This window comes from Trachypithecus francoisi, unplaced genomic scaffold, assembly GCF_009764315.1.
Source record: "Trachypithecus francoisi isolate TF-2019V2 unplaced genomic scaffold, Tfra_2.0 Lachesis_group16, whole genome shotgun sequence".
Classification (NCBI taxonomy): domain Eukaryota; kingdom Metazoa; phylum Chordata; class Mammalia; order Primates; family Cercopithecidae; genus Trachypithecus; species Trachypithecus francoisi.
In genome coordinates, this window is record NW_022681461.1 from 34,869,947 (window position 1) to 34,895,698 (window position 25,752).

At 39.2% G+C, this 25,752-nt stretch overlaps 2 protein-coding genes across 2 annotated transcripts; one reads left to right on the forward strand and one right to left on the reverse strand.

Moving 5' to 3' along the window:
- Positions 1-13,063: 13,063 nt before the first annotated feature.
- On the reverse strand, positions 13,064-17,875 carry LOC117098547 (prorelaxin). The gene is made up of 2 exons (XM_033237255.1): positions 17,535-17,875; positions 13,064-13,696 (listed from the first exon to the last, which is right to left on the reverse strand). The coding sequence occupies exons 1-2, from the start codon at positions 17,743-17,745 to the stop codon at positions 13,350-13,352; spliced, it is 558 nt and encodes a 185-aa protein (XP_033093146.1). The 5' UTR covers positions 17,746-17,875; the 3' UTR covers positions 13,064-13,349.
- Positions 17,876-24,569: 6,694 nt separating this feature from the next.
- On the forward strand, positions 24,570-24,875 carry LOC117098548 (non-histone chromosomal protein HMG-17-like). The gene has a single exon (XM_033237257.1). The coding sequence runs from the start codon at positions 24,570-24,572 to the stop codon at positions 24,840-24,842; it is 273 nt and encodes a 90-aa protein (XP_033093148.1). The 3' UTR covers positions 24,843-24,875.
- Positions 24,876-25,752: the final 877 nt, after the last annotated feature.

Below are 25,752 nucleotides of genomic sequence, written 5' to 3' on the forward strand. Positions count from 1 at the left end.
ACTATAAAGACACACACACACATATGCTTATTGCAGGACTATTTACAATAAATAGCAAGGACTTGGAACCAATTCAAATGTCCATCAATGATAGACTGGTTAAAGAAAATGTGGCACATATATGCCATGGGATACTATGCAGCCATAAAAAAGGATGAGTTCATGTCCTTTGCAAGGACATGGATGAAGCTGGAAACCATCATCCTCAGCAAACTAACACAGGGAAAGAAAACCAAACACCATATGTTCTCACTCATAAATGGGAGTTGAACAATGAGAATACGTGGACACAGGGAGGGGAACATCACATACTGGAGCCTGTTGGGGGTTGGGGCAAGGGGAGGGATAGCATTAGGAGAATATCTAATGCATGCAGGGCTTGAAACCTAGATGAGAGGTTGATGGGTGCAGCAAACCACCATGGCACATGTATACCTATGTAACAAATCTGCATGTTCTGCACATGTAACCCAGAACTTAAAGGATACTAAAAGAATAAATAAATAAACAGACAAATAAAGTGGAAAAAAAAGAAAATCAACTAATGCAATACATCATAATAACAGGCTAAAAAGAAAGCATCACATGATTATATCAACAAAAACAGAGGAAACATTTGATAAATCCAACACTCATGCATAATAAAAGCTTTCGGCAAACTAGAAATAGAGGAGAACATCCTTACTTGATAAAGAATATCTACAGAAAACCCATAGTTCATACCATACTAAATGGTTGGATACTAGAAACTTTCCTGCTAAGGTGAGGAAGAAGAAAAAGATGTTTCCTTTCGGCCGGGCGCGGTGGCTCAAGCCTGTAATCCCAGCACTTTGGGAGGCCGAGATGGGTGGATCACGAGGTCAGGAGATCAAGACCATCCTGGCTAACACGGTGAAACCTCGTCTCTACTAAAAATACAAAAATTAGCCGGGTGAGGTGGCGGGAGCCTGTAGTCCCAGCTACTCGGGAGGCTGAGGCAGGAGAATGGCATAAACGCGGGAGGCGGAGCTTGCAGTGAGCTGAGATCCGGCCACTGCACTCCAGCCAGGGTGACAGAGAGAGACTCTGCCTCAAAAAAAAAAAAAAAAAGATGTTTCCTTTCATCCTTCATTACACACTGTTGGTGGGAAAGTAAATTAGTACAGCCATCATGGAAAACAGTATAGAGGTTCCTCAAAATTTTTAAAATATAGCACTATATAATCTAGCAACCCCACTACTGGGCATATATCCAAAAAATTTCAGACTATCAAAGAGGTATCTGCATTCCCATGTTTTCTCTAGCACTATTCATAATAACCAATACACGAGATCAACTTAAGTGTCTATCAACTAAAGAAAATGCACTCTATATGCATAATGGAATACTATTAGCTATAAAAAAGGAGAAATTCCTGTCATTGTGACAATATGGGTAAACTTGGATGACTCTATATTAAGCGAAATAAGTCAGGCACAGAAAAACAAATATTGCATGATCTCACTGGTAAGTGGCATCTTAAAGAGTGGATCTCATAGAAGTGGAAAGCAGAATGGGCTCACTAAAAATAAGAGCTCTAATCCTAGGAATCTCCTTCCCTCACACACATACCTTGCAATCACATTAATTGCTCTCTAAATAATAACAGTGGCTTACAAGCAAAAGAACTGTAAGCCTCAGACCTTATTTAAGAAGTCTTTGGGAATGTTCAAAGATAACAGGGGAGACAAAAGCAAAGACATCAGAGAATTTTAGCCTCTGAGACCTACAGCTACAATATAAGTTAAAAATATATACCAAAGACCTATTTACATCAGGTCCTTTGACCATCATGTTTGGCTTTTAACAAATATTACAAAGCATACTAAAAGGCAAAAAACACAATTTGAAAATACAAAAAGCATCAGACCAGACCCAGATATGGCAGAAATTTTGGAAATATCAGACTGGGAATTTAAAATAACTATGGTTACTGTACTAAGGGCTCTAATGGAGTTGACTACATGCATGCACAGAAGGGTAATGTAAGTAAAGTGATAGATGCTCTAAGAAAGATTTTTTAAGTGACCGTTATTTAAAACACTAATAGAAATTCTAAAATGCTTTTGATGGGCTTATCAAAGATTGAATGCAGTCAAGGAAAGTACCCGGGACTTAAGGATGTATCATAGAAACCTCTCAAATGGTAAGGCAAAAAGAAAAAAGAAACTTTAAAGAACGGAATACAATATACAAGAACTGTAGAACGAGCACAAAGGGTATAACATATGAATTATAGGAATGCCACAAAGAGAAGAAAATGAGAAAAGAACTGAGGAATATTTAAGAAATAATGACTAATAATTTGCCCAAATAAACATCGGACACCAAATCACAAATCCAGGAAGTGCAGAGAATGTCAAAGAGGATAAATACTAATCTACAGCTAGATATAACATATTCAAACTGTAGAAAATCAAAGACAGAAAATTTTGAAAGAAACCAAAAGAAGAAAAAAAACGTGTACAACAGATCCACAGCTAATATAATATTGGCTGTGGAAAAACTGAAGGCCTTTCCCGTAAGATCTGGAACATGACAAGGATGTCCACTTTCACCACTGTTATTTAACATAGTACTGGAAGTCCCAGCTAGGGCACTCAGACAAGACAAAAAAATAAAGGCCTGGGAAAGTGTGAAGAGGCTCCACTGCTGTGGGGTGGGGTGTCACCAGTTGGTGCAGGCCCCAAGTGGTCTGATCCTTGGACTCCCAGTGGGGTCCAAATAAGTGCACGGTGGCTCTCCTGCTAGACAGGGTCAGCTCTCAGGCTCTGGGTAGTAAGTGCATCAGCTCCTTCTGCATTGGGGTTAGCCTGGCCTTTGTGCTGGATAACTTGTTACCTGGGATGCCAGGTGATGATGTGTGGGTTCAGGTGCATGGGTTCATGGCTGCACTGCTGGGCCCAGCTGGAGTCATGGCACTGTAGCCTTCTGCATGGATGTGATGGGATAATGGCAAAGCACTGGGGATGTACAGATGTATGGGGCCATTGGGCCCCTGGGCAGAATGTGCTCTGACAGTGGTTTCATTCTCAAAATGGCACCATGCTGCAGCAGCCTGAGTCCTGGAAAGTTGGGGAGCATCGGTGTGATTTCCTCTCTGGAGTAATGCAATCACGTGGATTCCAGGTAGCTTTCTACCCTGAACTCAAGGCCTGTGAGGATTATAGGGCTCTCCTGCAGTTAGAATTACAGGTGTCTCTGGTAGGAATATGATTCCCAGGATCTTCCATTTATCTTTTCCCTGCAATAAAGAGTCCTTCTTGGCTCTGAGTGGATCCTAACCAGATGCTTTGCCTACCTCCCATGCAGCCATCCCAAGAGTTTCCATCACTTTCTTGCTGAATTCAATTGTTCTTCCCTAGACCTTCTATTTGATGTATGTTTATGTACTTGTTGATTTGCCCTTCTTTGTGAAGAGGGTGAATGCTGGGCACCTCTAGCCAGCCATTTTGATGACATCTCCTCTCTAATAGGGAGTTATTGATCAAAGAGCACAAAGGTTCAGATGACAAGAGGAATAGATTCTGAGATCTGTCACACAACAGGGTATCTATAGTCAATAATAATGTATAATATATTCCAAAATAGCTAAGAGAGTTCAAGTGTCTCATAAAAAATGATAGGTAAGCAAGGTGATGAATGTGTTAATTAGCTTGATTTAATAATTCCACATTGTATACATATAACAAAACATCACATTGTACCCCATGAATGTATGTCATTATGATTTGTCAATTGAAAATAATATAATAAAAGAAAAAGAAAAAAGCCCAATGATATACTACATCACATCCATTAGGATGGCTCTAATGCAAAAAGGAAAATAACAAATGTCAGAGACGTAGAGAAATTGAAACATTTATGCACTGTTGGTGGAAATGTAAAGTGGTGTAACTTCTATGGAAGACAGTAGGGTGGAGAAGACAGTAGGGTAGCTCCTCAAAAAGTTAAAAGTAGAATGACCACATGATCCAGCAATTCCATTCCTAGATATGTACTCCAAATAATGAAAAATAGGGAGTTGCACAGATAGTTATATACTAGTGTTCACAGCAGCATTACTCACAAAAGCTAAAAAGATAAAAATAAACTAAGTGTCCATCAATGGACAAATGAATAAACAAAATGTGTGTGTGTGTGTGTGGGTGGGTGTATATATATCTATATAATATAAGTATTTATATATGTAATGAAACATTATTCCTCCATGAAAATGATCTTCTGATACATACTAGAACATGGCTGAATCTGAAAAGTGGTAAGTGAAATAAGTCAGACACAAAAAGACAAATATTCTGTGATTCTATTTACATGAAGTAGCTAGAGTAGTCAATTTCATAAACACGGAAAGTAGAATAGTGGGTACCAGGGGCTTGAGGTGACAGAATGGGGATGTCATGTTTAATGAATACAGAGTTTCAGTTTGAGATGATGAAAAAATCTGGAGATAGTGGTGATGGTGTACAACAATGTGAACATAGTTAATGCCACTAAACTTACACTAAAATATAATTAAAATGGCACATTTTTGGTATGGGTATTTCATCATAATAAAAAATGCAAAATTATAAAACTCTTAGAAGATGACATAGGAAAAAACTCTTAAGTGACATTGGATTTGTCAATGACTTTTTAGATACAATACTAAGCACAGTCTGTGAATACAAAAATTGATAAATTGGACTACATTAAAACTATAACTTTCTACTCTTCAAAAGATATGCTTCAAGAGAATAAAATGACAAGCCATAGACTAGGGCAAAATATTTGCAAAATATATCTGATAAAGGACCATTACCCAAAATCTACAGAGAACTCTTAAAAACGTAACAATAGGAAAAAAAGTCCAAATTTTTTTTCCAACTTTTATTTTAAGCTCAGGGGTACATGTGCAGAATGTGCAGATTTGTTAGATAGGTAAACATATGCCATGGTGGTTTGCTACACAGATCATCCCATCACCTAGGTATTAAGTCCAGCAACCATTAGCTATTCTTTCTGATGCACTCCCTCCTCCCATCCCCCATTTTCTGACAGGCCCCAGTGTGTCTTGTTCCCCGCAACCCCCATGTGTCCATATGTTCTCATCATTTAGCTCCCGTTTATAAGTGAGAACATGTGGTATTTGGTTTTCTGTTCCTTCATTAGTTTGCTGAGGATAATGGCTTCCGACTCCATCCATGCCCCTGCAAAGGACATAATCTCATTCGTTTTTATGACTGTATAGTATTCTATGGTGTATATGTACCACATTTTCTTTATCTAGTCTATCATTAATGGGCATTTAAGTTGACTCCATCTCTTTGCTACTGTGAATAGGGCTGCAATGAACATACGTGCACATGTATCTTTATACTAGAACGATTTATATTCCTTTGGGTATTCACCCAGCAATGGATTGCTGGGTCAAATGGTATTTCTGTCTCTAGGTCTTTGAAGAACTGCCACACTGTCTTCCACAATGGTTGAACTAATTTACACTCCCACAACAGTGTAAAAGTGTTCCTTTTCCTCTGCAACCTCACCAGCATCTGTTGTTTTTTGACTTTTTAATAATAGCTATTCTGGCTGGTGTGAGATGATATCTCATTGTGGTTTTGATTTGCACTTCTCTAATGATTAGTGATTTTTTTTTTTTATGTTTGTTGGCCGCATGTATGTCTTCTTTTGAGAAGTGTCTGTCCATGTCCTTTGCCCACTTTTTACTGGGATTGTTCATTTGTTTCTGTTAAATTTGTTTAAATTCCTCTTAGATGCTGAATATTAGACCTTTGTCAGATGGGTAGATTGCAAACATTTTCTCCCCTTCTATAGGTTTTCTGTTCATGCTGATGACAGTTTCTTTTGGTGTACAGAAGTTCTTCAGTTTAATTAGATCCCTTTTGTTGCTATTGCTTTTGGCAATCATTAAATCTTTGCCCATGCCTGTGTCCTAAATGTTATTGCCTAGATTTTCTTCTAGGATTTTTATAGTTTCAGATTTTACATTTAAGTCTTTCATCCATCTTGAGTTGATTTTTGTACATGGTGTAAAAAAAGGTTGCAGTTTCAATTTCCTGCATATGGCTAGCCAGTTCTCACAGCACCATTTATTGAGTAGGGAATCCTTTCCCCATTGCTTGTATTTGTCAGTTTTGTCAAAGATCAGATGGTTGTAGGTGTGTGGTCTTACTTCTGGGTTCTCTATTCTGTTCCATTGGCCTACGTGTCTGTTTTTGTAGCAGTACCATGCTGTTTTGATTACTGCAACCCTGTAGTGCAGTTTGAACTCAGGTAGCATGATACCTGCAGCTTTGTTTTTTGTTTGTTTGTTGTTAGGGTTTTCTTGGCTATTTGGGCTCTTTTTTGGTTCCGTATGAACTTTAAAATAGCTTTTTCTAATTCTGTGAAGAATGTCGGTGGTAGTTTAATGGGAATTGCATTGAATCTGTAAATTGCTTTGGGCAGTATGGCCATTTTCACAATATTAATTCTTCCTATCCATGAGCATGGAATATTTTTCCATGTTTCTGTCATCTCTGATTTCTTTGAGCAGTGGTTTATAGTTCTCCTTGAAAAGGTCTTTCACTTTGCTTCTTAGCTGTATTCCTAGGTATTTTATTATTTCTGCATCCATTCATTGAATGAATGAGACTTCACTCATTCATGAGATTTCATTCATGATTTGGCTCTAAGCCTGCCTGTCAGTGTACAGGAATGCTAGCACATTGATTTTGTATTATGAAACTTTGCTGAAGTTGCTTATCAATTTAAAAAGCTTTTGGGCTGAGACACTGAGGTTTTCTAGATATAAGATCATATTGTCTACAACAAAGATAGTCTAACTTCCTCTGTCTTCCCATTTGAATATCCTTTATTTCTTTCTCTTGTCTGATTGTGCTGGTCAGAACCTGCAATACTATGTTGAATAGGAGTGGTGAGTGAGGGCATCCTTGTCTTGTAAGGTTTTCAAGGGGAATGTTTCCAGCTTTTGCCCATTCAGTATGATATTGGCTGTTGGTTTGTCATAAATGGCTGTTATTATTCTGAAGTATATTCCTTCAATACCTAGTTTATTGAGAGTTTTTAACATGAAGGGATGTTAAATTTTATCGAAGGTCTTTTCTGCATGTATTGAGGTAATCAGTTGGTTTTTGTCTCTAGTTCTCTTTCTGAATTGAGATACGTTTATTGATTTGTGTATGTTGAACCAACCTTGAATCCTTGGGTGGAAGCCTACTTGATCATGGTAGATAAGCTTTTTGATGTGCTGCTGGATTCAGTTTACCAGTATTTTACTGAGTATTTTTGCACTGATGCTTATCAAGGATAGTGCCCTGAAGTTTGTTTTTTTGTTGTATCTCTGCTAGGTTTTGGTACCAGGATGATTCTCATAGAATGAGTTGGGGAGGAGTCCCTCCTCTTCAATTTTTTAGAATAGTTTCAGTAGAAATGGTACCAGCTTTTCTTTGTACCTCTGGTACACTTCAACTGTGAATCCATCTGGTCCTGGGCTTTTTTGGTTGGTAGGCTATTTATTACTGCCTCAATTTCAGAACTGTTTGTCTATTTATTGATTCAATTTCTTCCTGATTCAGTCTTGGGAGGGTGTATGGTGTCAAGAAATTTATCCATTTCTTCTAGACTTTCTAGTTTATGTACACAGAGGTGTTTGTAGTAATCTCTGATGGTTGTTTGTATTTCTGTGGGGTCAGTTTTGATATCCCCCTTATCATTTCTGATTGTGTTTATTTGAATCCTCTCCCTTTTCTTCTTTATTAGTCTTGCTAGTGGTCTACTTTATTAATTTTTTTCAAGAAGCAAGCTTCTGGATTTGTTGTTTTGAAGGGTTTTTCATGTCTCTATCCCCTTCAGTGAAGCTCTGATCTTGGTTATTTCTTGTGTTCTGCTAGCTTTGGGGTTTGTTTGCTTTTGGTTCTCTAGTTTTCTTAGTTGTGATGTTCAATTGTTAACTTGAAATCTTTTTAGCTTTTTGATGTGAAAAATCCCAATTTTAAAATGGGCAAAAAAATTGAAGAAATATTTTACCAAAGAAGATATGCTGATGGCTAATAAGAAAGTGAAAAAAATTTCAACATCTTACGTCATATGCAAATTGTAAGTTAAAACAATAATGAGATATCATTACAGAACTATTATTAGAATGGCTAAAATTCAAAATGCTGACAACACCAAGTGTTGATGAGGACATGAAGCAACAGGAAATCTCATTCATTGTTGGTAGGAATGCAAAATGATACAGCTATTTTAGAAGGCAGTTTAGCAGGATTTTTTTCAACTAAACATACTCTTACTATGTGATTTAGCAATCACATTTCTTGGTATCTACCCAAGTGAATTGAAAATTTACTTCAGCATAAAAACCTGCACATAAAACCTGCAGCTTTATTCTTAATTTCCCAGACCTGGAAGCAACCAAAATGACTTTGAGTAGGTGAATGAATAAATAGACTATGGTGCATTTACACAAGGAATATTATTCGATGCTAAAAGGAAAGAGTGAACAAGCCATGAAAATACATTGAAGAACCTTAAAAGCGTATTACTAAGTGAAAGAAGCCAATCTGAAAAGGCTGTATCACGTATAATTACACCTATATGAGGTTCTGGAAAGGCAAAACCATGGAGACAGGAAAAAGATCAGTGATTGCCAGGGATTTGGGGAGAGACAGGCGTGAACAGGGGGAGCATAAGGAATTTTTAGGGCAGTAAGATCTATTTTGAATAATTCCATAAGGAGGATACATGTCATTATACATTTGTCAAAACCCATAGAATGCAAAACGCAAAGAGCAAACCGTAATGTAAATTATGGACTTTGATTAATAATAATGTCAAGGTTCCTTCATCAGCTGTAAAAAAGGTACCACATGTAACAAACATACAGATAATGCAGACTGCTGTAAGGGGATGTGGTTGGGGGAGTATGGAGCAACATTCTGTATTTTCTACTTAAATTTCCTGTGAACTTAAAACTACTTTTAAAAAGTCAATTAATTTTTGAAAATCCATAGAATGTACTCTAAACAGTATAATCCAAAGAGTGAACTCTAATGTAAATTATAGGCTTTAATTAATAATAATAATATATCAATATTGGTTAAATTGCTGCACAAGTACCACACTAATGCAAGGTGTTATTTATAGTTAAAACTGTTTTTGTGGCGAGGTGAGGGGCCATATGGGAACTGACTGTACTTTCTAATATATTTTTCTGTAAACCTAAAATTACTTTTAAAAATGACTTTATTAATTTAAAAACAAATGTAAGTATTTTCTGTCAAAAGAAACACCTTTTTAAAGAAAAAAAAATATGTCTACACATATAGCTGGTAAGTGCTGAGGCTGCAATTCTATCCACGTCCACTGGATTCCAAAAAGTTCTTTCTTTTTTCCACAATATCCCATGGATCTACCTATTGTTGAAGTTAATCTAACGGTGAAGGGTAATAGACAAATACGAATGCCTTTCAGACAGTCATTACAGATACAAGAACAGAGAGCATGAGTGTATCTATAGGTTAACTACGCCAATCTCTTTTTCTAGAAACTTCTCCCTAGACTTATCTAAACTCTTGAGGCTACAAGTGCTAGATATGATTTCTCAATGTCTCTTGCAGGTAGCAGTGTCCATAGGACACAGCTCTTGCCAATATACCATGAGCACAAGTGAGAAGGTTTCTGGAAAAGCCTTTGCTTTTCTCTTCCAGGCATTAAGCCCTCTTGTTGCCCCCTTTCTTTCCTGCCTGAAAAGCAGACTGAGAAAGGGAGAGGAAGCAAGCATCTTGGGACCCACCATGAGGTAGTGAGCATAAGGAGGAAGGCCTCTACACTAGGCAGGGTGACTGGAAAGTTGGGAGGAGCCTGCTGGTACCATTCAGAGGCTAAACAGGGATAGATGCTTACTCTGTGGGCCTCTTAGAAGCTACTTTTGTAGGGTATTCTGTAATTTACAGAGAACACAGTCTTAACTGATACATATGTATCAATAAACGTTTTATTTGAGACATAAATTAAACTTACAAGTTTTTCATGACAGTTTTAGGTGGACTTTAGTAGGACTTGAAATATACATTTTAAAGATTGAAGTAATTATTTGCATATTTGTAGTAGACAGTTAACCACAAATTATCTTTGAATCACTCAAAAAGTGAACATACCATCAGAGGCAGTATATATGGCCTCTAATTCAGTGACTCTGCCTCCATGGAATTTGTGAAGGAGCAGATGTGAAATATGGACTCAGACAGGGTCTGGGTAACAGCCTTCTGTGTCTGGAGGTACCTCTCTGTCCTGTAAGAGCTGTAAGTTTGCTGGGCATTGTCCTCATTCTTCCAGGTTGGAATCTCCATATCAGACAGCACTCTTCCTTGCTTCATCCGAGGTGGATTATGATCTGTGAGGTTTTGCAGTCATTTATGAAGCTTTGCAATAACAACTCGGTTATTATTAGTCATGTATGGGAATTTGAAAAACAGGAATTACTATCTTCATTTCTTAAAATTGTTTACAGACATTTGATGGAGGAGATTAACTTGGCATTCAACTGCATTTCTTCTAGAAATGCTGGCTAAAATGCATGTGTACATAAATAGACAGAACCAGGGAGGAGGATTCAAGATAGCCATATAGGAACGGTCTGCAGCTCCCAGCGAGATTGTCGCAGAAGACGGGTGATTTCTGCATTTCCAACTGAGGTACCTGGTTGATCTCACTGGGACTGGTTGGACAGTGGGTGCAGCCCACGGAAGACACACCGAAGGAGGGCGAGGCATCACCTCACCCGGGAAGCACAAGGGGTAGGGGAATTTTCTCCCCTACCCAAGGAAAGCCACGAGGGTCTGAGCCTGAGGAACTCTGGCACAGATACTGTGCTTGTCCCATGGTCTTCGCAACCTGCAAACCAGGAGATCCCCTCCGGTGCCTACGGTACCAGGGCCCTGGGTTTCAAGCACAAAACTGGGTGGCCAATTGGGCAGACACTGAACTAGCCGCAGGAACTCTTTCTTTCCCCCCTCCATACCCCAGTGGTTCCTGGAATGCCCGCGAGACAGAACTGTTCACTCCCCTGGAAAGGGGTGCTGAAGCCAGGGAGCCAAGTGATCTGGCTCGGCGGGTCCCACCTACACAGAGCCCAGGAAACTAAGATCCACTGGCTTGAAATTCTCGCTGCCAACACAGCAGCAATCTGAGATCCACCTGGGAATTCGAGCTTGGTGGGGGGAGGGGCGTCCATCATTGTTGAGGCTTGAGTAGGCGGTTTTATGGTCACAGTGTAAACAAAGCCACTAGGAAGTTCAAACTGGGCAGAGCCCACTGCAGCTCGGCAAGGCTGCTATGGCCAGACTGGCAGATTCCTCCTCTCCGGACGGGGCATCTCTGTAAAAAAGGCATTAGCAGACTTAAACATCCCTGCCTGACAGCTCTGAAGAGAGCAGCGGACCTCCCAGCACAGCATGCAAGCTCTGCTAAGGGTCAGACTGCCTCCTCAAGTGGGTCCCTGACCCCTGTATATACTGACTGGGACACACCTCCCAGCAGGGGCCAATAGACACCTCATACAGGAGACCTACGGCTGGCGTTTGGGAGGTGCCCCTCTGGGTCAAAGCTTCCAGAGGAAAGAACAGGCAGTAATCTTTGCTGCTCTGCAGGCTCTGCTGGTGATACCCAGGCAAACAGGATCGGGAGTGGACCTCCAGCAAACTCCAGCAGACTGGCAGCAGAGGGGCCCGACTGTTAGAAGGAAAAGAAACAAAACAGAAAGGATTAGCATGCCCACTCAAAGACCCCATCTGAAGGTCACTAACATCAAAGACCAAAGGTAGATAAATCCACAAAGATGGGGAAAAACCAGCGCAAAAAGGCTGAAAATTCCAAAAACCACAGTGCCTCTCCTCATCCAAAGGATCACAACTCCTTGCCAGCAAGGAACAAAACTGGATGGAGAATGAGTCTGACAAACTGATAGAAGTAGGCTTCAGAAGTTGGGTAATAATAAACTCCTCCAAGCTAAAGGAGCATGTTCTAACCCAATACAGGGAAGCTAAGAACCTTGAAAAAAGGTTAGTTGAATTGCTAATTAGAATAATCAATGTAGAGAAGAACATAAATGACCTGATGGAGCTGAAAAACACAGCACGAGAACTTTGTGAAGAATACACTAGTATCAATAGCCGAATTGATCAAGCAGAAGAAAGGATATCAGTAATTGAAGATTAACTTAATGAAATAAAGAGAGAAGACAAGATTAGAGAAAAAAAGAACAAAAAGGAATGAACAGTCTCCAAGAAATATGGGACTGTGTGAAGAAAACAAATCTACATTGATTTCACCTGAAAGTGAAGGGGAGCATGGAACCAAGTCGGAAAACACTCCTCAGGATCATATGTGGAACATGTATACCTATGTAACAAACATGCACATTCTGTACATGTAACCAAGAACTTAAAGTATAATTTTTAAAAAAGAAAACAAAATAGACAGAACCAGTAAAATACTAAGTTGATAACTATGTCAATTTACTTTTCTAACAAGTGTTCATACTATTTCAGTAATTTTGCTTACAGAAATAGTTTGTAAATTCTAAAGAAGTGAACATAAATTATATTCCCTCATACTATTTCTTCTGTAATATATGATACGAACTTGTTTGTTCTGTTCTACATTATGTCTATTCCTTTTTCTCCTTAAAAATAATTTACTTTTAAGTTTCTTAGACACTAGAACTGAGAACAGAACCCTAGCTTAAAAAGTACTTGAGTTCCCTTCATAGCATACTAGAAGAAAAAAAAAAAAGAAGTTAAAAAGGAAATAAAAGTACTTGAGTTTATATGGCCTCAACTAAATTAAATTGGTTTAGTGTCCAATCTGATTGTTAGCAATGAGTATTTCAATATGACACAAAAACCTTTTGAAATCTATTAGGTAAGTTCAAGTTGTATGGTTTTATGTATATCCAATCTAAGAGTTAATATCAAGAAAAACATTTTGGTCCATTTCATGTAACTGGTGTTAGGTACTGTATTGTTACTACGTATGGTTAAAGTGGTAGAGGTTTTATTGTAATTTTAAGTTAACAGCATGAAAAAGAATAACACAACATAATCATAATAAAAAGACAAAAAAAGGTTTTCAGCATAAAAAGTGTCATTTACAGAAACTACAATAATACAAAGAACATTTTCTTACACATCAAATAAAAAAGTCTAAACATCAACAAAGGTTTCTTTATAGTCTAAGAATTGGTGGGACCTGACAGAAGCATCAGTGAAAATGTCATCAAGACTATATGTGAATATTAGAGAAGATGTGCATAATTAGCTTCATCTCAGCAAAATTTAGCAAGAGATTTTTTGGTACAACCAATATGGCAACATTGATTAGACAATGTCACGTAGAGTTGTCTCTTTTTTCGAGAATGAGTATCCAAGCCTAAGGATTTTAATTCTGAAGGACTGCTGTCTGTGGCTTCACTTTGTCTATTGCGAATAATTTTCTTAAATTCTTCAAAGCTAAGATTGGAATCTTTTAATACAGGTACATGTTGTTGTAGCTCTGGTAATGCTGGCTGCCTCTCAGACAGGGTTAACTTCAGCTCCTGTGGCAAATTAGCAACAAATTCTGACATCATATTTATGGTTTCTGTATCTTGGTTGATGAGGGATGGCACAATTTCTGTTAAATTTAAAAAAAAGGTGTATGTGAGGGTATATTCATGTCAAAGAGCACTCAGAAAAACTATGAATGTTGGCGTAGACAAAAAAAGCATTGCCTCAATATAAATTAAACATTGAAACAAAATAAGCAAGCATCCTAATATCTAAACACTTAGCTTACTTATAGTTGGACACCTTAAAGTTCCACAATTTTACAAAGGCTCTGCTTTACCCGATTGGTCCTCTCTCATCTCTCTTCATGATAACCTCAGTGCTTTTATCATAGTACTTTTGCCTCTCCCTGACATTAATCTGCCATCTTTCTGAAGTCATGTAAGTCATTGAAAACAGTTTGACCACACATCGTGGTCATTTTCTTGGATTCTTCTTACTTAAGTCATTTTCTTCCATTGCTAAGCTATGACTTATGATATTATGAGTTGTAATAATAACTCTTGAAAAAGATATTATTTTAAGCTATTGAATGTTTCATGGTAGGAAGTTACTCCTGGAGGATAAAGTTAAAGAGGCATAATTTCCAATACCTGTGATCTAATCAGCAGGCGAGAGAAGTCTCTGATGTTCCTTAACCATCTATTTAACAATTTGTCTTCCCCAGAGTATTTACCCCAAATCAATAGTATTTTATATGAAAGAGAGAAGTGGGTTAAAGAACACTAACCAGAAATCACTGATTTAAGAAGAGATTCGTATCTGCTGTGGAGTATGTGTACTGACTAATGTTTTCTGTCTGATGTTTGTTCCAAAGCTGCAGATCATGCACTATGCAAGATCTGTGTATCCCCTAGGAAGGGAGCCTGTTCTTACTCAGCAACTCAGGCTGGCCAAATGTGAAGCCTGGGACTTGGGCTGGGAACCTGCTGGACACCCAGCTGACATCCTCCATCTTTGTACCCATTCAGCTCAGTTGAACATTCATTACCTGTTTCCATGTCTCTGGAACTGCCAGCTAAAAGATATAAATGCTTTTAAATGTTTCTTGCTCTCAAAAAGCTTACAGTGAGCTAAACCCTCTCCTAACCTTAACTGTCCTAATTATACAACTTAATAGCTTTATTTCACAAAGAAATTAGAAACACTGATGATGTTTACATTATAGTGTAAACCCAGATCAGATCTTGCTGCTCTCTTCCTGGACAGCAAAACTGTCCATTAACAAGGCATTACTCTTGAAGTAATGAAAAGAAACAGAAGAGAGGAGTAAATCTAAGTATGGGAGGCAGACACCTCTGGTTAACCACTGATGCCTGCTGAAGAGGAAACCATGGCCCTTCACCTAGACAGTGGTAATTCTGGGGCTGATCATTTCCTGAGTTTTGTGGCAAGAGACTCAGTTGTTCCCCTTTTAGCCAACAACAAACTTCAACAGTTGGAGTTTGACAGAGGAATTAAGAAAAAAAAACTGTAGTATTTCATCTTCCCTCCTAACACTCTCCCTCATTCATGTTCTAAACTGGAAATGACAGATGAGAATTTATATCATTTTTTGTTAAATGAGAGGTTTTGGCATTTCCCCTGAGTAAGACATCCTAAATTTAATTCAATTTCCTCATAGAAACCTCTCTTTGATCCAACCAAAACTTTCTGTAGTTGGGGCCTTATTAAATGCTGATAAAAGCTGATGGTAATTTTCTATATTAAAGCCAGTTAAATGAGTCAGCCAAAACAGTTAGTTTGTATTAAGTTTATTCATAGGCTGTGTATTTTGTACTCTTTAATTAAAATTATATTTTTAAACCTGTTTTGAAATATTTCATCCATAACACCTTTAGCTATGGAACCTAGGCTCAGAGAAAATATTCTGGCTGAATTCATACAAATATCCCTATTTACTGTATTTTGGATGTAAATCTCACTAAAATAGGCCTCTTCTGGTTTAAAGTGTATCTTATTTTTAAAAGGGATGTAGTGAATATTATTTTGGCACATATTGTAGGATGAAATGGATGGCTAACAATGTAATAATGTGAAAGCAAATAGCAACTACCTAACAGTAGAAGTGTGAAAACTCATATCAATCACAAATTACTGACATGTACTTCCAAAATGATTCCTACATAGTAATGGTAAACATTTGTCTTAATCTCCATGTGCAGGCAATGATTTCTTAGTTTACTTTCAGTTAAATTATATTGCACAGCAATAAAGAAAATTCTTTAAAATATACTTTGTAATGTCATGTCTCTTCAAAGGAAATAAAAATGTAGCCATATCTAAAGACAAATGTGCTCAATGAACTATTTTCAGCAACAATTTAGAAATAAACTAAATATCCACCAAACAATCTTTAAGCATATGTGGCAGATTTATGACAAAAAAATACTACACAGGAATTTTAAATTGTGTTTTGGAATAATAACAATGTGAGAAACTGCTCAAAGTATAATGATGAGTGAAAATGCAAAAGATATACATATACCTATCCAAATGTTAACATTTCTTTCTACTTGTTTAAAATAATTTCATTTTCTCATAAAATTCATATATACTTTTCAAAGTCTTTAATATCTACAAGTGCTTCCATTTTTATCCCTGCCTTAATGTACATTTTTGTCTTTAATATGAGCATTACTACTTATATAGTCAGAAAAGGTGGAATAATAAAGCAATTCTGGTTTTCTCTACTTTGAATCAGTAAATTCCTAGACTTTGTGGTACTTTTGTACTAATGTTACACAAAAGTCATGTAAAAACTGCCATTAAATAAGTCAAACTCTAACAAACAATGTAGAAAAGTAAATAACTTTAGAAGCATACTTTAAATATCATAAAAGAGAACTAAATGTATTTCTATTAGAGTCATTTATATACAGTATATGCATATAGCCTATAAAATTTAGTTGTGGTTTATCATAAATTACATATGTCATATTAATATAAAACACTTAATATTTGCAAACTGCGGTTACCTTCTCTGAATTTAATATGATCCATTACACTTCTTAGACTAGTGTATACCTCCGTGAGTTTCCACTGCTACTTTATAAATACAAAAAGATCGAGCTGCACTCAATTCTAAGATCTTGCTTTTAAAGCAAACCCACTGCAGCTTCCAAAATGCTTGAAAGTATCAGTAGGGTCTTCAGCTATGCTGTTCTGAAGGGTCTGCTTCCCTTGTCTCTGGTCTTCTTGAGTTTCTCTAATAAGCATTCAAGCCTTTTCTTTCTCTTCCAACCCCTGTCTCACACATGAACTTCAATACCCAGATCAAAGAAGTGGGAGGCCAGACTCTTTCATTTGGAATGTTTTTGTTTGTTTGTTTTAAAGAACGTTTCCAGTGGCATAGGCCACAGCCCAACTTTTCTACTACGAGAGTCAATAAGCATAAGGCCCTTCCTGTCTTCCCATTACGGGACCCTCACAGAGACCTCAGAGCGTTGCCCCGTACTACAGGCGCGCAAACAGGCTTGATAACCAGCGCACCGCCTCAGCGTTTGCCCCTTTTCCTCTCTATCCGAGATGCCCTCTCCACGTGCCCCCACCAGCATACCCGCGGTCTGGCCGCCTGGCTTTCCTGTGGGGTACACCTCCTCTGAGGCTTACCCTTCCTTTCCACCCCGTCGCTCTAGCTGCCTTGTGGGAAGGGCACCAAGGAACTCTTCCTATTCTCGGTGCTTTCCTTCCGTCTGGTGAGATTCCCAGTGAGACTGTTTGAATAAAATCACCTGGCAAGGGAAAAACCCAAACTCTAGGAACCACCCACGGTGGAGTAGGAGCTGAGCACTGACAGCCAATGAGATCTCGAGTCGGAAGTGCAGGCCGCCGTTCCAATTGGGCGGCCACCCGAGAGGAACCAATGGGAAGTGCAGGAAGGCCGGGGGGGTGGGAGCTCTCACCTGCCACTGGTCTAGGTTTCAGAGGAGCATCTTCCTGGTTCAGAGACCTTTTGCCCAAGGTACTCTTGCCGCAAATGGCAATCTGCGCGCGAACTAACTCGCGGCCGCATGCTTTAATAACGTCGTCCATCCATTTGGCCGCGACTGCTCTGGAAAATTGGTTCAGTAGTAAACAGACTCCTAGCAGATGAAACAAGAACAGGCGAGGCATCCTGGGCCTGGTCTCTCCTGGAGGTCTGGGTATTGCAACCTTTCAGCACTGCAGCTGCTGTGGCCTACAGACCTGGGCCTGTGTGCCTGTCCGGGGCTTTAGGCAGCTTTCCCTACCTGGCTCAACCAGTCTTTTGTATCCCTTGGGCTGTCACTCAGCTCTTAAGGCAAGGGTGCCAGCTCCACCCCTTTCCCACACCTCTCCACAGAATTTTCTTCCTCAGCACTTGGTCTCCCTCCCCGCCTTTCCTTCATTTGCCCATCCCTGTGTCCTTGGCCCTTTTACAGTTGTGTTTTTCTCTTTCATTACCCTCAAACAATTTTGTATACTTAGGTAAAGTTATTTTAGATATGAAGCCTTTCTTTTCACACACACACAAATAAAATTGAGATCGCCCATATTCTTACAACCCAGTTTTCCAGAGTGAACATTTGCCAAAAAGCCCTTCTAACCTAAATAAGATTATAGATTATCTTATAAATTCAGTTAATTAGTATAGTGTTCGGTATATCAATCCATAAAAATATAATGGATGAATAAATAAATTGTTGATGAGAGGGAAAACTGATGACTTTTAATCTGAATCCAGGTAAAAACATTAAAATTCCCAGTAACATCATTTTAGGCTTGTGCAGTAATGTCTTTAATTTACAACACAATTTCTCCCTTGGACTTTCCTTCCACTCTCGGGGATAAGTTTGATTGTAACTAGTTATCTGAACATTTTAATTTAAAATCCTACTCTACATCTCTAGAGACTGGAGAATATACCACACACACACACACACACACACACACACACAGAGAGAGAGAGAGAGAGAGAGAGAGAGAGAGAGAGAGAGAAGAAAAAAAGCAGTGGAAATCCCACAATCTCACAAAGAATATTTTGGTAACAAATTTCAGCACAAAGATATGTTCATTTCTTTACTGCATTTTGTGTTTGCTGCACCTGGTAAGAGGTGATTTTTTACCACCATCTAATTTAACGTTTTAAAGATCCACACAGTTCTAGATAATATGGTTAGTAGACAACCCTTCTAGCTGTAAATTTTTAGTACAAATAGGCTCATTTTTTAAAATAACTTACTTTCTTGTGTTCATAACACACTCAGATTAGTTCAGCTCCACCAAATAAACTGGAGACATGCAGGAAGTTAGGGTAGCTTTGAAATAAAATAATAACAATCTCTTAGTTACAAACATAACTATGGAATAAAATACTTCTAGTTTCTAGATTGCTGGTGATGTCAGTAGGCCCACTTAGCACTGGTCAAATGCCAAGCAATGTGTAATTCTTCAAAAAATACCTGACCAAGCCTATGAGACGGTCCAATGCAATCAATGCTTTTAAATGAGTTTTCACTAAAACACGCAGTTTGAGAGAGGCCTCTCAAAACTGAGGTTTGAAAACATTTTTGTGGGTTGACAGTCCTTGTAAAAGTAATCCACGTGCAAGGCTGTACTCCAAAGTAATTGCTCGTTAAAAATGTAAATTTCCAGGGAGATCTTTGTGTGTGTGTGTGTGTGTGTGTGTGTATGTGTGAGTTTTTGTTTGTTTGTTTGTTTGTTTTACAAAGTTTGGCTCTTGTCGCCCAGGCTGGAGTGCAATGGTGTGATCTTGGCTCACTGAAACCTCCACCTCCCAGGTTCAAGCAATTCTCCTACCTCAGCCTCCCAAGTAGCTGGGATTACAGGTGTGCACCACCACCCTGGCTAATTTTTGTATTTTTAGTAGAGCCTGGGTTTCACCATGTTGGACAGGCTGGTCTCAAACTCCTGACCTCAGGTGATTCACCAACCTTGGCCTCCCAAAGTGTCCAGGGATATTTAGATTTTTTATGTTGCCTACATGGTTTTATAGAGTCCTTAATACTGTCCAGTACAATGGCTGTTTTCCCATTTTACAGAAAAAAGAAACAGATTGAGAGCTGTCACGCACTTGTTCCAGATAATTTTGGCCAGCACATATGCCAGATGTGGGCTTACCCTACTTCTAAGGATCACAGGAAAATGCAAGATTCACAGTCTTTACAGGCAGACTAAAAGGCATTTCATGTCCTTTAAATAAAAAGGAAATCTTTTTCAGGAGAAACAATAAATATGTCCATGCATACAGCTGTCAAGTGCTGGAGTTTGGGTTCCGACCCATGTGTACTGGATTCCAAACTCCCCCTTCTTTCATTTCCCTGTATCCTAGATCCAGTTCCAGTTGTAGTTCATCTGAATAGTGAAGGTTAATATGTACAGAGTAATGTCTTTGAATGTAGGACAGCAGGAATCATTGAGGCTGCAAGTGCTAGACAAGGTTTCCCAGTGTCTCTTACAAGTAGCAATGTCTATGTGACAGTTCTGTCTTATACAACCTAAGTGTAAGTGTGGAGGTTTCTGGGAAAGCCTTTACTTCCTGATTCTAGCCCTAAGCCTTATTTCTCATTTCTTTCCTTCCTGAAGCAGACATAGAAAGGGAGGTGAAGTAGCCCTCTTGGGACCATGAGGTGTGGAACATAAAGAGGAAGGTCTATATGCTTAGACACAGCTGCCTGGGAGGGTGGGAGTAGCCTGCTGGCAACATAGAGTGGCTAAATGGGGTTGGATACTTTTTCTCACAGGCTCTTATAAGTAACTTTTTAAGGTTTTTCTGTTATTTACTCTATCCTGAGATAGATAGATGACAGATAGATAATGTGTGTGTGTGTGTGTGTGTATATATATATATATATATATGCAAAATACATTTTTATTAAGAAATAAACTTACAGTGATCAGTTTCCTATGAGAGTTTTAGGCATACTTTAGTAGCATTTGAATTAGGTATTCTAAGGATTGAAGTGATTATTTGAGTGTTCAACTAGATGGTTTACCACAGGAAATCTTTGTACCACTGAAAGAGGAGTCATACATTAAAAAGCAGTGAATGCAGGTTCTGGGGCCAGATGCCCTGCCTCCACGGATTTTGTGGAGGACAAGACGAGGGACGTAGGTCACGATGGGCTCTGCCTAGCTGCTTTCTGCATCTGGAGGTGCATCTTTGTCTTGTCCAAGTCGTAAGTTTCCTGGGCATTGCCCTAGTCCTTCTGTGTTGGAATCTCCATTTCATAGAGCACTCCTTTCAGCTTTGTCCCAGATGGCAGGTGACCTCTGAGCTTCTACAGCCCCATATTGAACTCCTTTGCTTATGGCCTTCTATCTGCACCATCTTCCAGCGCCAACTTTGTCTATAGGGCTTGCCCAACAGTTGTAAGAGAAACTTATTTTTTTAAAGATATAAAACCCTTCTCTTTTATATTTTACCACTAACCTCTTTTCCTAGCTTTGTATTTTCTACCAAAATTCTTGTTGTTTTCCCTGATCTATCAACAAAAGGCAACTCATACCTGATCCCAATGAAGTCAGTGCTACATTTGATCTATTTTTGTTTCTAGTTTTTTAAAATTATTATTTCATTGAGATTTGGAGAATAAGAAGAGGTAAACACTTTTATTCAAGCCTCCAGTGCTGACTCTCCCCAGGTGCCTTTGGAACTGCTCCAGACATTTATGCTTTCCTTTGAGGTTATCGTGCTGCTTTACCCAGAAGAATCAAACAAGAAATGAAGGGCCATCATGATCTTCAAAAAGTCTTCTTCTCAGCAAACTGCTGGAAATACCTTGGTTAAGAGATTAGGAACGATAAGTAACTTCATTAGTTTTTTTCCTCACTTCTTACTTCTACTCAAGTAATAGCATATGTACTGAAAGAAAGTTCAGAAAGAATCACCGCTGGCCAGATCTGGTGGCCCCAATAATCATCATCCAGGCCTCAGCAAAAGTGAAAAACAAAAACAAAACAATAAGATGTCACTGTTTGCTTTTATTGTGGTTTGTGGTTTTACTGTTATGCTGGGCATTGGCTCTCATGGGTGATCTCCAGTCTCTGACCATACAATCCAGCCATTGCCACAATCACATATGGAACATCACAAGGGGCCCCAGAGCCTGGCTCCTCCATCTAAATTTAGGTTAAAATTAATGTCAAGGCATCAAGGGCTGATCTGTGCTATAAGGCCTAAAATTAATCCCAAACATTATGTGCTGCCCTGACATCTGGTAAAACTGGGATGGTCTCACATGGCCTGACCACAAGTTTCCCCCCTCATTCTGCTCCTGCAAACAACCCTCCACGTCAAGAGAGCCAGACACAGTTCCTGCTTATTCCTGAATAGCAAGTTTCAGCTCTCTGCCAGCCCTGGATTTATTCAAAGAAGGTAGTCACATCCTTTCACAGTAACCAGGGGTCACCTCACCCTTTTCGTACTACAAAGCCTGCCTCACATGGCCCCTCCTACTCAATCTGTTCCCAGCTGCAACCCCCATGTGGCCCTGCATGGCATTTAGTGTCCTTATCCTCCATCCTGTAAGTCTATGTAATTAATAAATTTCTGTCAGTCTCATTAGTCCAGTATCACTTGTCATATGTTTGGCTATGTGCATAATCCTAAGGCAGGAATCCCTCCCGCTCCAACAGGGTGAATAGGAGGTGATTAAAACAACCAACTACTATAACTTATCTCCTCCTCTTCTTTCTTCCTAGAGGAACAGAAGAGTCAGTTCAGACTGTGTATAATGTGTTCTATGGTTCTCAGGGTCTCTTTGCTACCTCTTCCCACATCCCTTCTCACTCTCTGCTCAGTGTTGATAGAAAATTAGCCTCTCCAATGCAGAAATCATGATCTCTTTGTAACCTCTTCAGCTGTTTCCCAGTACCCCCAGCATGTAGTCTAGACTTCACAGCTGGCTTCTACAAGGTTCTTTAAGATCCCCTCTTCCTGTCTTCTCTCCAGCAGCATTTTCCTTTCCCTCTTCCACAACCCAGTCCTCAGTCCTACTCACTCCCTGACAGTTCCCCCACATTCCATGCTCTGGACCATCGGCCTTGCCACTACCTTTGCCTTTCCCTGTCCCTCCTGTGCCTCTTTCTTTGCCTGATTATTTTCTTTTCAAAGGCAGGTCAAGCATCAACTACATGATGGATCTTTTGCTAACCATCTCTTCCACACTCAGCACCGCCCATCCCAGTTCCTCTACAGTCTGTTCCTTTTATCACAGCACTCACAACTCCTTACTTGTAGGTCTTTCCTACTAGACTGTGAGCTCTTTAGGGGCAGTGGCAAGCACGCAGTGGCTGGTCAACACATCTTGGTTGAAGGAAATTTATAGATCTCATAATGAGGTGTGCGCAGCTTCCCTGGGGGTTGTGAGTGGAGGCATGGGAGCACCTAGTAGGCCCTGGCTACAGAGTATAAAATGAACTGAGTCCCCAGATTACTAGAACTAGGGAAAAGCAGAGTCCCTGTAATTAAAGATCCTGTGACACGCAGTGAGGAGATCCAGGCTGCCACGGGAGCACCAATCTTAGGGTGAGTCACATCTTTGAGGAGGGGGAGTGGAGTAGTTGTGTTGGGTAAAAGAGGAATCCACAGGATTGTGGATGGGAGAGCAGGGAGTAGGAAGCAGGAGGAATATCTGTATCAGACTAAGGTCCAAGGAAGCAGGATTTTAGAGATGGCGTGGGGTTATCCCAGGGCAATCATGCCTAATTCCCCCCTCCACCAATGTTTTGCACCTTATTTAGTTCTGGTCTTTACATAGAGAAAGTTAGCTGCTTTAGCTCTTGCATTCTTTCCACCCTAGAAAGAGAACAAAACAAGGAGATTCTTGTGTGTGAAGTTGTGTTTGTGTGTAGGACTTCTTGTTTTCAGTAATTTCATACCTTTCCTCCCTGTACCTCTCCCCTACACCTCTGCCCAAACTGCCAAGTTTCAAAGGATTTAGGATCTATACTTATTTCCTAGGAAAAAACTAACATTCCAATGAAGTCCCATTCCTATCATTTAGAGTCTCTTCCTCTCTAGGGTGACTGATCTTTCAGATCCCCCAATCGAGCATGGCTCCCACTCCCAATAGTTCATGGTTTTAATCGAACCTTTAATATTATTATCTTTTCTCTCCTTTCTTAACATATCAATTATAACTCTTTTTGAACTGTTTTTAGAGGTTGCCCAAGAATTTGCAATATACATTTACAACTAATCCAACTCTACTTTCTAATAACACTATCTTACTTCGCTGGAGTACAAGTTTCTTATACTAAAAAGTAATTCTAATTCCTCCCTTCCATCTCTTGTATCATTGCTGTCATTTATTTCACTTAAACAGAAACACACACTAAGACATATAAAGCATACATAATCTAATACATTGTTTCAACTATTATTTTGAACAAAGTGTTCTGTTTTATCAATTAAGAATAAGAAAAATAAAAATTTCTGTTTTACCTTCACTTATTCCTTCTCTGATATGCTTCCTTTCTTGATTTAGATCTGAGTGTTTGCTTTGGAAAGCCCTACTTGCCGAAACAAATGTGGTTCTAGCAAGATCTAGATCTCAGTCCAAGAATTCACCATGAGCTCTTCTGGCTGGAGAACAAATGTGCTCTAAGGTGATAGACCATCACCTGACTCAAATAATTGCTTCTTGACATACCATAACTTGCAACAAAGTGAAATCTCTAAGGTTAGGACAAACTGAAGATTGGACCAACAACAGGAGTAACTGAAGGCCAAAACCAAGATATTTTGAAGAATTTATTTCACATATACAAGATGAGCATGTGTGGGGGGTATGTGTATGTGTGCATGTATGTGTGTGCATGAGCAGGCATGTGATGGGAGGAAGGATATAAACCTCACTGGAACTAATGTAGCTGACAGGGAAAACATCCGGGGTTCTAATTGGACACATTCTTAACACAAGAATACAATTTTTAAGTACGTCACCATTGCCAGCATGCCCAAGAGAAAGGCTGAAGGGGATGTTAAAGGAGATAAAGTCACAATGAAGGCTGAACCACAGAGAAGATCCACGAGGTTGTCTGCTAAACCTGCTCCTCGAAAGCCAGAGCTCAAGTGTAAAAAGGCCCATGCAAAGACAGGAGAGAAGGTACCCAAAGGGAAAAAGGGAAAAGCTGATGCTGGCAAGGAGGGGACTAACCCTGCAGAAAATGGAGATGCCAAAACAGACCAGGCACAGAAAGCCGAAGGTGCTGGAGATGCCAAGTGAAGTGTGTGCATTTTTGATAACTGTGTACTTCTGGTGACTGAGAGTTTGAAATACAATTTTTTAAATCAAGTTTTATAAAAATGCAGAATTTTGTTTTACTTTTTTTTAAAGCTATGTTGTTAGCACACAGAGCGCTTCATTGTTGTTTTGGGGGGAATGGGCATATGTCACTAATAGAATGTCTCTGAAGCTGGATTGATGTAGGGAAAACACCTTTCCCTTCTAGTTTTGAGAGACTTCCTCTTGGCTCCCAGGACGAGGGATTCCCTGATTTTGACACACATGGCCACTTTGGCACAAAGCCTTGTGGTATGGAAAAACAAATTCTTTTTATGTCCTCTTCTCCCTTTCCATCTTTCAGCGTAGATTTAACTCCCTTAAGCCTAGACATCTGTTGGGACCTGACCCCCAATCACTGGTTACAAGTATATCAGGCAATCTGGACTTTCCAGTGATGTCACTGAGATGGCACCTGTCAAAAGAGAAGTGGTTCCATTTCTAGATTGTGGATCTTCAGATAAATTCTGCCATTTTCTTTCCACTTCCACAAAGTCAGGGTCGGCTTGTGAAAAGTTGTTAAACAACATGCTAGATGTGAAATGTCAACCCTCACTCTAAACTTTCTCTGTTCAGTGCATAAGATGAATACTTCATTGGGTTTTATAGTGGCTTTCTGATCTTTGGTAGTCCATTGAAGAAGGGAGTATAAAAGTTGTTGTACACTGTTAACGATTGTCTGCCCACATGATTGTTTATGGAAAGTATCTTTAATAAAGCTGGATACAGTTTGGCTTGGAAAAAAAAAAGAATTGCTTGTGCTGCATCCCATAAGTTTTGGTATGTTGTTTCTATTTTCATTTGTCTAAAATACTTTTTAGTTTCCTTTTTATTTTCTTTGACCCATTGTTTA